The 15842-nt window shown below is 31.2% G+C and overlaps 1 protein-coding gene across 6 annotated transcripts in view; it reads left to right on the forward strand.

Annotated features, from left to right (window-relative positions):
- LOC143046088 (protein FAM149B1-like) overlaps positions 1-15842 on the forward strand; it is an 83235-nt gene that overhangs the window by 57421 nt on the left and 9972 nt on the right. For all 6 annotated transcript variants that reach the window (XM_076219075.1, XM_076219073.1, XM_076219074.1 and 3 more), the window contains exons 3-11: positions 2911-3052; positions 4670-4809; positions 5394-5534; positions 10889-11062; positions 11442-11574; positions 12491-12542; positions 13020-13126; positions 13740-13834; positions 15198-15363. In XM_076219075.1, the coding sequence (XP_076075190.1) occupies positions 2911-3052; positions 4670-4809; positions 5394-5534; positions 10889-11062; positions 11442-11574; positions 12491-12542; positions 13020-13126; positions 13740-13834; positions 15198-15363 (1150 nt within the window). The remainder of the gene's footprint in view (positions 1-2910; positions 3053-4669; positions 4810-5393; positions 5535-10888; positions 11063-11441; positions 11575-12490; positions 12543-13019; positions 13127-13739; positions 13835-15197; positions 15364-15842) is intronic.

Consider the following 15842-nt stretch of genomic DNA (forward strand, 5'->3'; position numbering starts at 1 on the left):
TATGCTTAAGAAAAGTCGGTAAATTAGTACTTAATTGTCTGTGAATTTGCATTACACCTGTCATAGAGCAAAGACACTGAACTAGAAGAGAAGGTGTATTATTTTTACTTTCTCTCTTTCTTAATTGAATTAAGTAGTGGATTCTATCAAATACATTATCAGAGCAGCAAAAAAAATACTTATTACAGGTTGAATTTTAGCTATTGTGTTTAAAGCCTTGATATTTCACAAATGACTATGAATCTTATAATAATTTTAAAAGATGTTATCCTGACAGAAGGAAATGATTGCACACAATCTGCATTCTATAAGTTAGATTGTATTTACTTTTTAATGGCACAGAAAATTGAGATAGTTATAGTTTTTGTCGAGCCTGCAACTTTTGTTGCAGAAAGCTTGACATAGGGATAGTGATCCGGCGGCGGCAGCGGCTACGGCGGCAGCGGCGGTGTTAGCTCACTTCTTAAAAGCTTTATATTTCAGAAGGTGGAAGACCTGGATGCTTCATACTTTGTATATAGATGCTTCATGTTATGAAGTTTCCGTCAGTCACATGTCCAATGTCCTTGACCTCATTTTCATGGTTCTGTGACCACTTGAAAAAAAAGTTCAAATTTTTTGTAATGTTGAATTCTCTCTTATTTTAAGTAATAGGATAACTATATTTGGTATGTGCGTACCTTGCAAGGTCCTCATGTCTGTCAGACAGTTTTCACTTGACCTCGACCTCATTTCATGGATCAGTGATCAAGGTTAAGTTTTGGTGGTCAAGTCCATATCTCAGATACTATAAGCAATAGGGCTAGTATATTCTGTGTATGGAAGGACTGTAAGGTGTACATGTCCAACTGGCAGGTGTCATCTGACCTTGACCTCATTTTCATGGTTCAGTGGTTATAGTTAAATTTTTGTGTTTTGGTCTGTTTTTCTCATACTATATGCAATAGGTCTACTATATTTGTTGTATGGAATGATGGTAAGGTGTTCATGTCTAGCAGGCAGATGTCATCTGACCTTGACCTCATTTTCATGGTTCAGTGGTCAAAGTTAAGTTTTTGAGTTTTGGTCTTTTTATCTAATACTGTATGCCATAGGTCAACTATATTTGGTGTATGGAAATATTTTATGATCTTTATGTCAGTCGCGCAGGTTTTATTTGACGGTGACCTCATTTTCACGGTTCATTGCACAGTGTTAAGTTTTTGTGTTTTGGTCTATTTTTCTTAAATTATAAGTAATGGGTCAACTATATTTGTTGTATAGAAGCATTGTTAGCTGTACATGTCTGCCTGGCATGGTTCATCTGACCTTGACCTCATTTTCAAGGTTCATTGGTCTTTGTTTAGTTATCTTGGTTAATGTTAAGTTTATGAGACAGTTGTAATAAAACTAAGCTTTATACTTAGGACTATCAACATAATATCAATGATTAGTATAGAAGGCGAGACATTTCAGCGTGTGCACTTTTGTTGAATATACAGTTAATGCATTTTTCTACTAGCATGTTTTTTGGGGAATGTTTTCTCTCTTCTTGGTTATGGTCCAAGATTTTGTTCTTGCGATCTTCAAAACATTTGTTTCCCCTAGCTGTTGGTAAATTGTTTACTGTCTTAATTTGTTAAGATATACTTATATTTTGCTGAACTGGTTTGCATTTAGGAGCAAGCTGAAGCCCCTCTTGGTGTGGGATTTTCTAGCTATGTTGAAGCTTTTGATTGTTTTCTTCTCTTTAGTTATGTTGTTGTCTCTGACACATTCTCTGTTTCCATTTTCAGTATTCTATTAACTGACAATTGTGATATATATATTAATATTATATATAAACAAGTCTAAATTGAAAACTACGTTCATTATATATAGATTAGATATTTATAGTATCCACCCTGATGATATGGTTTAGCCCTGTAAGTTGTGACAAAATCAATTCAGTTATTTCGCAAAAAAGTGAAAAACAAATGATTTGTACCTGTTGTTTTAATAGTATTCAGAAATCAATGCTGAGACATGGAACACATTTATCAGGAAAAACAATTTCCACTTCAAATTTTGATGTAAAATATATCTATAGGAATATTTTTTTTTCTATTGGGTTGAAGTTCTTTTCCTGTTTGTAATGCCCTTTAAAATACTTGTATATTATGAGTGAAAATCCTTGTGGATTATTTTTTGTTGTTTTATCAGAACTTTTTATCAGGATAATTATGTACAAATAACAATTATTTTGACATTAAGTTGATTTCCAATGCATGTGTTACTTGAGATTTTCAATCTAGTGTCACATCAATTTAACCTTTATAATTATAGTTATGTCAAAATAAGTATTATATGAGTTTTTTTATTCAATTGATTTAGGTTTTTTTTGTATGTTCATTAATGCCTATCAGTCTGAAGGCTGTTGTGAATGTTGTCCTATACATGACTTTTTATAAGTATTATAGTCGGTAAAAAGTTGACCATTAGTTAAAAATACAAAGCTTAAAGGTTATTTCTCAATGCCTTTTAGTTTGTATTCTTATTTTGAATTTGATATAGTTTCTTTTCTTTCTCTGTATATGGAAGGACATAATGTCATTTTAATCTACTTATCCATGTCATTCACTTTTGGAGGGAAAAATCTGCCACTGGACATCATATACATAATATTAATCACAGAATGTTTTACATTGTGAATAAAGGATAAGAGCTTTTTAGGTGGTATGCGGTATGGATTTTGATCATTGTTGAAGGTTGTTTGGTGACCTACAGTTGTTCTACGTCATTTGGTCTCTGGTAGCCAGTTGTCTTATTGACAATCATATGGTCTTGATTTTATTTAGATGCTGAAATAATAAAAAAAAAATTTGTTCAGAATAAAATGGATGAAGTTGGTCAGTCAAATAATAATCCATTTATATCTTTTGTACATTACAGTTACCAAAGTCCATCAAGTAGTGGAAGGTCGTCTCCTACAGTAACAGATCATGAAACAGAGAGTACAGCATCATCAGCCCAGATAGGATGGACAGGGAACACGACAGAACGTAGCAGCACAGATTCTACCTACTCCTGGGATGTAAGTTGTATATGAAATTGAGTATGGAAATGGGGAAGCTGTCAAAGAGACAAAAACCCGACCAAAGAGCAGTAAAGAGCTGATGGCCACTAATGGGTCTTCACCACAGTGATGTGTACTTTTTCAGTGATAATGGATGTCATACTAAACTCCAAAACATATAAATGAACTAAAATTAAAAATCCTACAAGACTATTTAAAAAAAAAGTTCAAAAAGGTTCTAAACATCCAGAAATGCTCAGTAATAAGTGTTTTCAGAAAATGACTTCATTTGGTTATGGACCACATTCAATGAAAAAATTATAAATATTTATAATTTAAATATGCCAATTTTGAGAAGAATAGCCTCTCATAGACTAGATTGCTGCTCTCCAATGACTTTTATCTATGCAGGATACCAAAAACTGTACCTTCTATCATACTGTATGGACTGAGGACAAATCAGTAGGTCATGAAAACATTGCTTTTTCAAGAGGTATCCACTCTTTTCTCATTAAAGCTTTATGCCCCTTGTTGATCTAGAAGCCACAATTTATTAGAACACATGGAACATTTCAGCTCATAGGTGACGATAAGTCAGTACTCATCTGAATATTTTCACTCTATTTAATTTTGAGAAAGAAAAATAGTTTAGTCATCAGATTCTATAAATAATAAATGTGTGTATTGCGTTGTAAGAAACAATGTTGTCTTATTAATCCAGTCCAATTGTCAATTACTATTATCATTTATCAAAACTTAGATAATATAAGAATCAAATTTCATATCGATACCTGATACAATAGACCCACAGTACTTTTATAAATTCTGCTATATCATGATGATTTTGTCCTAATCATGGCATCCATCTTAATTTCATCCTGTTATTGTTGTTTTAATGAATGTCACAGTATTGTTATTCGGTATGCTGCTGTCATTGATTTTATAATAATCTTTGCTTTGCAATGCAGGGTTTGCATAAAGGAATAAATAAAAAAAAAATGTGGGGCAGCAGCACTTTTGTATAACTTTGTGCTATGTGACTGGAAATAAAAACTTATTATACCCTGCTTTAAAAAAAGTGCTGGTATACTGTTTTACATCTGTCTGTCTGTCCGTCCCATGAATATTTTTTGTCACATCTTTCTCAGGAACAACATCATAAGGATTTGTGAAATTTAGTTTCAGGGTTAATATCAGTCATCTATACTGTGTGATGCGTTTTCAGATTCATCACTGAGGAACTTCCTGGGCAGGCGGGGGTATCATCAGTGAGCAGTAGCTCACAGTTTCACTTGTTTTATTTGACTTTCAGTGTTGTGTTTTCCAGTGTAGAAGCTGGTATTGGTTTCCTCTTTGTCTCGTGTTTGCCATCAATCTGCAGACTCTTGATTACAACCTTATAAGTTTTGGTCTAGTTGACAGTCTTTATTTCCACAGTCTCATAATTTGAAAAACTATATAAACTGTATTTTATTGATTCTAGCAAAAACTGTTTCAATAAAAATCTCCAAAATATGTTAGATAATAATATTTTCACTTGTTGAAATTTTATTTTTCATTAGAGTTTGCTGTATGGTTGATCCCACACATAAAACCATCTATTATCTAACTACATGTATTATGTTTTTTTTATAGGAATTTGATAAGCAAGCTGCAAAACAGGTGCAATCATTCTTTGAGCAAATAGACTCAGTTCTATTTGAACAAAACACAGACGGTCCAACATATATCAAAAAAGAATGTCAAGAATGGCAGTTTCAGTTTCCGCATTTAAGGTTTGTGTGATAATATGAGTGGTACCTTATCTTAAGATATTATATTATAAAGTAGATATTGAAATTTATTGTTAATAAACAGAATTATTTAGGGTCTGAGGTCAAAAAATGGTCAGGTCAGACAAACTTGCCAGTTTTTGGGACTAGATGACCTACAGAAGAAATATATTAAGAAAATTCAGTGACAACACAAAATAAAAATGAACAAATACATGCTAACTTTCTTTTAAAAGGATTTGTTTTAATTTTCCAAGCAAACAACACCAATATGATATTGTCAGTTTTGACTTTCACTTTGTTCAACATACAACTGACATTGCAATTTTTTTTGTAACATCACACATTTGACTCCACGTTCTATTGAAATTAGAACATGGATTTGTTTACAAAGTTAAAGAAGAACATCATTTTAGCATTCTCCACAAATATGTTACCAAGGCAAAAATCAGTATAATAGATAAGAAATACAATGAAATGAGACAACCAAAGTTGTTAATTGTAATACTTATATATTTATTGTTTGTACTGTTGATTAAATTGTAGAATTGTAGGATTTAGTAAATGATTGATTATTTCTCCTACAGAATTTTGGGTCACCAGTTGATGATCCCTCAGGAGTTGGGATATCATGTGATACACACCGATTCTTCACGTCCTTCGACAGGCAGCATGGGTATAACAGACGTTACAGATCACGACATATCAGGCACTCCAGATCTTCAGGGGTAGGCATCACAACATCATATAGGGTTAACTATTTGTAATGTTATAATCAAAAGTGTTATATATGCACAAAGTATGCACTGGTCACTACAGTGTAGTATGAGTTAGCTGGGTTAATGTGTTCAACTCATTTCGGTAGGCAGTAATGGTAGCATTTTCTTCTATTCATCTGCATTCCTTTTGTAATTTCAATATGTATGATGGAAGTTTTGAAGCTGAAACTTTTTTACATGTGTGGTTAAATTTTTCAAAATATGATTATTTTATCTTTGATTTTGCACACCTTGAAACTTTGGTAATGTGGCTTCATGAGTTAAAAAGAAATCCCTATTTTCACACAAAAAGTTGCCTTTAAATTTATTACATCACACACATTTATTTACCCCATAGTTTTTACACTTTTATTCTATAAAATCAGTAAATCTGCTCTCTTAATCTGCACAAATGGTTAAGCTGAGTGACTGGTTAAAATAAGCATCATGTCCAATATCTTTGCACAGAGTATTATGTTTGGGAAATTAACCAATCTGGTCACTACCCTTTTAATTCTGTTTGGACATTGGATTTTCTCTTGGTCATCAAGAAATGATACCAAGATATTGCATTGTAGATTTGATGAAATGAAATAAAACATATGAATTGAAAATTATGAAAATTCAAAATAAAGGGAAAAGTAATAGATAATTTAGAATAGATAATCCTTTATAAAGAAAAAAAAAATGCAGGATTATTTGATATTGAGATTATCACCTTAGTAAAGTATTCTGTCTTTGGGTTTTTTCTACACTTTAAAGATAAGTTTTACATGACTTAAAATGAAGTACAGATTTATGTGATTAGTGATGGCTTGTTTAACATATTTATCTATTAGTTAACTACTACTTTAGCTTGTTTTAGGTGAAACATTCTATTTTGAAAAATTGTTTCAATTTTTTATCAGTTAAATTTGTAAACTTTTTAAAAGTACCCTTTAATCTTGTTTAATAATTCAAAATCTTGAGACTGTGGTCTACTTATATTACATATTTAAAATAATCACATTTTCATTATAGATTATAATTTTATGTTAATAAGACGATCTTTGTCACCACATTTATATATTACTAAAACAAATAAAACTTTAAAAAAGAAGATAAATTTCATATTAAACATTTGTCATGTGTTTTTCCTCTGTGGATTTTTATCTATGTAGCCTGTGAGATTAGCTTAACTGAGTGTGTGATCAAATGACAGAAGGCCCCCAGTTGTGTTTAAACACCTAAATTGTCCTTTTTTCACTTAGTTTTAAAAAGTAACATTTTACTCCAAAATTTACTGTTTAGATGTTTTCGAAACTAGGTTTCTGAGGCTTTTGTTTAACATGTAAAAGGTACTTATATAAAAGAAAAAGAAATATACAGTTAATATTGATGAAACAGCAACAAAACAACCAAAGTTGACTAGTCAAGTAGAGGTCACTCAATATTTTCAAATTAGTTCCTTTAATTGCTCCTATTCTGAGATGTTGTTCATTGATGGTTGACTTCAGATTTAAATGGAATTATTATTTTTTTGATTGGAGATCACTATATATAGTTTTCAATGATTGACAAGTACCTACTCTATCTTGTAAGCTCTGATACATACAGAAATTTCTCTCTTTAAAGTTGTAAACATTTGGTGCACAAAAATACTGTGTTAAACTGAAGTGACCTTTGATATGCTTATAATACTAGAAAATCGGAAGACAAAATTAAGGTGACAGTAAAGATGTTTTTGATATTAATAACAGATAAGAGTCAAATTGATTATTCTGGAATCATTTTTCTGGATGATAAGTCCCATCTTTTCCAATAAATGACACGGCTTCAATGAGATCAATAGCCTATAGATAACAGGACCAGTAATTATCTTATTACAAACAAATATACCTCAAGTGCTTTATTGAATTGTTTCATAAACCTGTAAAATAGGGCTACCTATCATGGCGTCATTTGTGGAATAATAGCTTTGCACTTCACAAGAAAGCCAGTTATAATCTGTTTGAAGTGAATAAATTGAATTAGTTATAAATGGTGCATCAATCTGTTCCAGTGTTAGAAGTGTTCTCAAGTTCAAAAAGTTAAACGAAATATTAAAAAGACATTTGTTATTTCGGTTTAAGATATACTCTGTCTGCCAGTACATCCATTTATACCATACTGGTGACAGATTAAATCATACACTTTGGAAAAAAATCAACCAGACATATTCTGTAATTTTTTTGTGTACATTATTAGGGCCCCGCCTTTAGGCGGGTCGCCCTATAGTGATCAGTCTGTCCGTCCGTCCGTCCGTCCAACGTCCGTCCGAATCTAGAGAACCATTATGATTTCATACTTTATACTTTACATGTTTATTAACCACCACCAGAGGGCGTGTCATGATGTGTGTACAACTTCCTAGGTCAAAGGCGGGTCGCCCTATAGTGATCAGTCTGTCCGTCCGTCCGTCCGTAACACTTTAACTTTGTGTCCGCTCCATACCTAGAGAACCATTATGATTTCATACTTTATACTTTACATGTTTATTAACCACCACCAGAGGGCGTTTCATGATGTATGTACAACTTCCTAGGTCAAAGGTCAGGGTCAAAAAACTTTGGTTTCAGTTGACAACCCTGTGTCCTGTGGTGAAGATCGTGTCCGCTCTATATCTTGAGAACCGTTATGATTTCAAAGTTTATACTTGACATGTATATGAACCAACACCAGAGGGTGTGTCATAATTTATGAATGACTGCCTAGGGCAAAGTTAAAGGTCAAAAACTTTGGTTTCAGTTGACAACCCCATGTCCCATGGTAAAGATCGTGTCCGCTCTATATCTTGAGAACCGTTATCATTTCAAAGTTTATACTTGACATGTATATAAACCAACACCAAAGGGTGTGTCATAATTTATTTACAACTTCCTAGGTCAAAGGTCAAGGTCAAAAACTTTGATTTCAGTTGACAAACCCATGTCCTATGGTAAAGATACAATTTTTTAATGCACATTATTCACAGCGGGGCCCACAGAGATGGCTCCCATCTCAATGATATCTAGTTAGTATTCTAAATAATTTCATATAAGCCATGTACTTTTGAAACAGGTCTCCAAGATGTCCCCGTCTTGAAATTTATTTCATTTCTATAAAATAATTTACTTAGCATTCAAATAGAATAAATAATTTCATAAACTAAAATCAAGAAGTTTAATATACAGGTTTTATCTTATGAAATGTTTTTTTCTTCATAGATTGAATTTTCTTTTTCCAATATGTTAATCAACCCTCTCGTGAATTTTCTTTTACCAGTATGTAAATCAACCCTCTTGAACTTTTTTCCTCAATATATTTTTAAAAATTCAATAAGTCTTGCTTCAAAAATTGACTGTGATAGTGACACATAGACTAAATTAAACACTGTTGATCCTCTCTGGCTCTCCTTTGTCTGCTCATCTTTATCAGAAATTCTGATTTAAATTGTTGCTGAAAAATAAAGGAAGCACCATTTTGCTTCATCTGAAAATTTAAAAACGGCCTTGAAAAGCCTAATAATTCATTTGTTGTGGCTAAGGTCTTTATCCATCATTAAATATCCATGGAAGATGTAGATCAAAATTGTTGAGATAATATCAGAACCATTTAAGACATGATTCGTTTGATGTGAAATAAATTATAATTTCTTTGTGACTTTTGATTTTTATGATAGCAAGATAAATTGACTTTTGTATTGTGGTGGTCAATAAATTAATGTGTGAAGAAGACCTCTGGACTATAAATCTCTACTTATATTGATCTAAATAAAACATAAAGGGATTTCTAATCAATGGTATTATCTCAAATTATAAATATTGTGAGAATTAAGTTTGCACAATTTTATTAAATAAATAACTGTATCTATTTTAGTTTCTTTAGACTGGTATGATCTAAATGAAGAGAATATTGATGGTTTTATTGTTGTCAGCTTATCAAATTTATTGTCATTAAAATGGTCCTCAAGCTCATCATAACAGCTATTTTCTGGTGTTTGTTTTCATATTTCCATGGTAACAGGATAAATGGGAAATGTATCAACATCTGCTAACATATAAAAATATCAAGATAATAAAAAAATGGACAGGTTATGAAATTTTATTGATTTTTATACTATAAGGTATTAAGTTTCAAATAATATTGAAGATGGTTTTATTATTGTGATTAATGACAATATGAATTATAAACCAGGTGGGACTTTCCTGGGAGGAAATAGGATGACTTTTATGCTACAGGTGTAAACAAAAATAATGTTAGCCATTGTTCAGCTCTAAATATTTCAGAAAATATAAATTGATCATAAATTATAATTTCTGTAGCAAATTAAATTTGTAATAATGAAAGGATGAATTTCTTATAAGTTCAGTTAATGGTGCATTGACTTTTTTTTATAAGTGAAAAAGATCTATTACCTTACTCTGTGTGACACTAAAGAAACTTTTAACCTTGAAATGTCATTCAAATCTTCAGGGGATGAAACATGCTGTATCAAATATATTCTTTCCTGGATAGGACAGAAATTAAAATTGATTTTTAAATTAGATTTAAATGAATAGATGACAAATGACCTCAGTTTGGGCATCCTGATACTATCTAGTAATCATCTGACACTTTCATTTTCTTTTGTTAGATATAAATTCATTTTCATTTAAACAGTTGATATAGGTATTAAAATTCTGTTTTTAAATGATATATCAATATGCATTTATTAAGCTTTGTCCAACAAATGGGTTCAATTATGATATTAAAACATTTAGAACATGTCACTTTTTAAAGCTCCATTCCTAAAAGTTTCTTGATATGGATGGGCAAATGATAAAAGAGTAATCAGGGACTGGACATGCTAACAATGATGAAGGGTAACAGGTTTGCCTAGAGTACAAAATATTTTGATGTTTCATTAAAATTTAAAAGCACGACAATAAATATTGTATTTGAGATTTAAAATTAATATTCTTTGACCAGGGTACAGATGGTATAAAAAAGAAGATGTGGTATAATTGCCACTAAGACAACTCTACAAAAACCCAAATGACACAGAAATTAACAACTACAGGTCAACATATGGCCTTCAACAATGAGCAAAGCCAATACTGCATAGTCAGCTATAAAAGGCCCCGAAATGACAAATATAAAACTATTTAAGGAGAAAACTAACATCCTAATTTATGTATATTCCTCAGTTGTTACATCTCCAAATAAATTAATGGATTTCAATGAACATAAAACAATGATAATATGATAAAGCCATACAAAGAATTCTATATAAAATAATGTTGCTGTAGGTCACTTTGTTTACATTCCTGTATTTTTTTCTTCAGATTATCATTAACGGGTAGATCAATCGAAGCTAAAAGTGTGCCTATTGAAGCTCGTTCAGTCTTATCAGGGAGAGAGGACAGTTCACTGACATCAGAATTTACTCATCTTGAGGAAGAAATCATTGAACAAGAGGGGTATTATGAAGAAGTCATTGCCATTGACTATAAAGACATGTAAGTTCCTCAGGAAGAACACACTTGGAAATCTAATATTTTATTTCCTTCAATATTTGACGTATGACTAAAGATCACTTAAAAATAGTTTTTGTCTGTATTAAGATAGTCAGAAATGAGAATCGCAGATGATAGAAATTAAACACTTGTCCAGTTGTAAAAAATCTCTTCTGAATTGTCTTTTCCAATTCAAACTAAAAAAGAAACTTATATAAAAATATCACTTACAAACATTGCCACCAGTTGTGTTGATAGAGCCATTTTATTTGTATTAGGAAACAGTTCTGTATCGGTAGTATGATGACAACTGTGTAGCTAACATTAGCATTAGCAAGTCTGTTGTGTAGTTAATTTTTAAAAATAATCTCTTTTATTTCAGATATGATGAAAGTTCAGAACAGAAGAAACAGTTAACCCCTAGACGCCATAGAGTAGGATACCCGCCAATCACACCTAACGCCTGTGTCAAGGATAGTGTCCTTAGTTCTGTCTTTGATTCAGTATGGCAAGAAGTAAGTAGTTTAATTTTTGAACCTAACGCCTGTGTCAAGGATAGTGTCCTTAGTTCTGTCTTTGATTCGGTATGGCAAGAAGTAAGTAGTTTAATTTTTGAACCTAACGCCTGTGTCAAGGATAGTGTCCTTAGTTCTGTCTTTGATTCGGTATGGCAAGAAGTAAGTAGTTTAATTTTTGAACCTAACGCCTGTGTCAAGGATAGTGTCCTTAGTTCTGTCTTTGATTCAGTATGGCAAGAAGTAAGTAGTTTAACTTTTGAACCTAACGCCTGTGTCAAGGATAGTGTCCTTAGTTCTGTCTTTGATTCCGTATGGTAAGAAGTAAGTATTTTAACTTTTGAACCTAACGCCCGTGTCAAGGATAGTGTCCTTAGTTTAGTTCGGTGTTTGATTCAGTATGGCAAGAAGTAAGTATTTTAACTTTTGAATAGGCAATAAAATTTAGAATGGAAATGGGGAATGTGTCAAAGAGACAACAACCCAAACCATAGAGCAGACAACAGCTGAAGGCCACCAATGGGTCTTCAATGTAGCGAGAAACTCCTGCACCCAGAGGTGTCCTTCAGCTGGCCCCTAAACAAATATGTATACTAGTTCAGTGATAATGGATGTCATACTAATACATGTACTTTATTGTCATAAACACAAAATATATGGATAAAAAAGCTTGCATTCCTGATATTTTATGTAGTTTTGTTGGTTTGCTGTCTCAATGACATATACCCATTCAAAGTATTTGAAGTTTAACATAAAAAAAAAATATTGTAGACGTATTGTCAGTAATGAAGAAGTAAATGGAAATCAATCCACATGTTAATTTTATATATATACATATTAACTGTTGCCTCCCATAAATACTAGCTTCTATCTCAATAACCTTATATATGATATTGTTTTGTTTTTTTCATTTTAGATAATTGCTTGGACCCGAAATTTGTCGAAAAAATACTCAGTTTTAGTTCTAGGTAAGATATGTATATAATTATTACTCAATTAATATTATGATTGTTTTTAATTGGAGTGTGGAAAATTAATCAAGAAAATATTCTATTGCAATTTTTGAATTATGAATGATATGGGTTTTTTTCTTGGCTAAATTTTACGGTTAAAAATCCACAAGTAACATATCGTAACTAAGGAGTGGGCCACCATATTGAATTGTTAAAGTAAATAGATGTCCAATTACTATGATATAATAAAAAAAATAAAACAACACAGTCTTAAAAAATGAAGTTTTAAAGTGATATTATCGCAATTTAAATCACAAAGTAACATATATGAAGGCTTTTTGATCTCGTTTATTGCGCTCCCTGGACAAAAAGCTTCATATTGTGACTGACAACTGATTTTACAATATGCAGACAACCTGATAACCGGTATATATTACGTTTTCAAAGTTTATGAAAAATGTTTATATGTATTTCTATCTTTTCGTCTTGTAGAAGAAAGTAAACCTCTTACTATACCTATGCAGCCCTCCTCTCCTCAAAACAGACATGAACATTCCATGCTTTCTCGGGAACCATCATTTAGTCAAGCTATGTATAGAGTAAGTATAAACAAACAAACCATTGTTTCTGCAATTCCAATTTTTGTAGTGGAATGTTTAAAAAACTATTTGTTATTTTTAAGATGAAAAAATATAAAAAAGACTAGAAGAAATAGTATTCACTAGGAAATTTAATGTAAATCAAAACATTCAACCTCTGGAAACCCATTTCTGAAAAAAAAATTCAAATATTCTGAATTCTTTAAAGCACAAGTTTTATATTATCAGTATGATTACTCTGACATTAAGCAAACAACAATGGACCAATCAGCTTGATTTAAAAAAGGCAACAAAAAGAGAAGTTCAGTATTATTAGATCAGAAACCTTTCAACTTTGTCATTTCTTTCTTGTCATTATTTGTTAAGTCATCACATAATCACACTAATTATGCTTTTGTGATTTCTTTTCTTGAATTACATACATTTTCCAATGTTAACAATTTATTTATAAAGTTCAGGATTTTGAAATTCCAGGATGATACACTTCTAATGCCTTTCTTTCATTCAAGTTATTTATACAAGTGAAACCTCAGTTGGTATTTACAATTTTATTGGCAGCTTGTTTTTTTCAGTATGATATTCTAATTCTAATGATTTTTTGATTTTTTTGTAGCAACGTTCTTATACAGCAGCAGGTGCATTAAACTTAGACAATGTTCTCCTCATATCAAGTAAAAAAATATCAATGAGAGAACCATCAAATTTACAGTAAGTTTATTTATAGAGGGTGGGTCAGAGGGGTCCTGTTCCCTAAATCCCAGACTTAAAAACATGAAATCCCAAGGTTCTGAATTTAAAGAAATTTAAATCCTGACATCCCGAAACTCGAAAAAAGAATTCCATACATCCAGAAAGGATTAATCCTGAAATCTTGAGCTCGACATACCGAAAAAGGTCCTACCCCTCCTCTTTATACTTTCAGTTAAACTTAAACAATGTTAAGTAAAAAAATATCAGTCAGGGAACCATCAAATTTACAGTAAGTTCATTTTTACATTCAGTTAAACTTAGACAATTTCCTCCTCATATTCAGTAATAAAATATCAGTCAGGAAATCATCAAATTTACATATTCAGTTGGGCTGTTTTTTGTCACATCTACAAAGTTGAAAAAGGAAGTTTTAAGGTGCTGTTTCTGGTGGCAGTGACATCAATAATGTGTTTGTTTAAGGTTTTCAGTTTCAATCATATATATATATAAAAAAAGAATAAGATAAATCTATAAATGAATACATAATATGATGGTACGTAAATGAGACATCAACTCAATGACACAAAAAAATAAAAAAAACATGTAGAGATCAACACTTGCCAAGAATCTAAAAAATACAATGTGAAAAGAATACTGTCATCACCAAATTTATTCCATTTTACTATAGAAATAGACCAAACACATTGAAGTTTTATGACTTAATGAATTTCCAAAAAAATGTACAGAACTGAACTAACTATGTAAACTTATTAAGGAGATCAATAACAAATTGAACTTTTCTAGGTGAACAATTGTGAATGCCTCTATCTACTTCCGTATATTATTATTTATGTAATTGTATTGAAATATGTATAATTATCTCTTATACCTTTGTAACTTGGTTTGTGAGAATAAAGATATATAAATACTACAAATAACATTAAAAAAAAAACATTAAAATGAGACAACCCCTGAGAAAGTTTGTGACTTGAAACAGGCACATGACCATTAAGCAAGGTTAACTAGTTTGTTTAGATGTCAGTCCACCCCTATTTCATCTTGATCTTCAGATTATCAAAAGGTACAAAAAAAAAACAACAGATAGTTCAGAACTAGAAAGGAACTGAACTTTTCTTATATGTATAAAATAGTCTCTAAACCAAAAACGTAGTATATTTGATAAGATCTTAACCAGAAATAGTGATTTCATTATGATAAAACTATGAATTTATTCACCAATTTTGAAAATTATTAATTGTTGCTATGTGAAAAAGCTGAATTTGGAAAACTGTTGATTACATGATTACTAAATGATTTCAGTTTCAAGAGCTTATCATTTTGTTGTTGAAAATTATAAAAAATGTACCAATTCTTGTTTCAGGGACTATGCAGAGACCCCTGTACCAGGTACAACCCGTCCAGCATCTAGCTTTCCAACAAGTGCTACTGTTAGACGTCCACATAGTAATACCAAGTTTGTCAGGCCTGCAGCACAAAAACCTACAAGACTTGCCCCTATTCAGTCTGATGCAACCAAATCATACACTGTAAGTTAAAGGGATTTTATTTATAAGTTTTTACGCTAGAGTCTGTAAACATTTCTACAGAATTGTTTTGTAAGTATTTACATCAGTCGTTTATTTTACCTGTTTGTAACTTACATGTATTATTGTGTATATTTAAAATTCATTGCTTATGTCTTAATTACTTTAAGGTTTCCACAAAGTTTGATTTATATCGACTAATTGCTATTAAATATAATAAATTATTAAACTGAAATTGAGTTGAGGTTAAAATGTTGGAGGTTTTTTAAAACTGTATAAATAGTTTATATAAAAGTAAATAGTGAGTTTATGAATGAATATTCCAAAAATGATGATTCAAACACTTCTTCCATAAAAAGTAAGTGAATCATGTAGATTTGTGAGGAATTAGTTGAATGAAGTATACACTAATATTTTAGTTGTTATTTTTTGTAGTAGGTTTAGGATATTTCTAAAAGAATTTTAACCAAAGCTTACAAGGC

The sequence above is a fragment of the Mytilus galloprovincialis genome, chromosome 9 (genome assembly GCF_965363235.1).
Source record: "Mytilus galloprovincialis chromosome 9, xbMytGall1.hap1.1, whole genome shotgun sequence".
Classification (NCBI taxonomy): domain Eukaryota; kingdom Metazoa; phylum Mollusca; class Bivalvia; order Mytilida; family Mytilidae; genus Mytilus; species Mytilus galloprovincialis.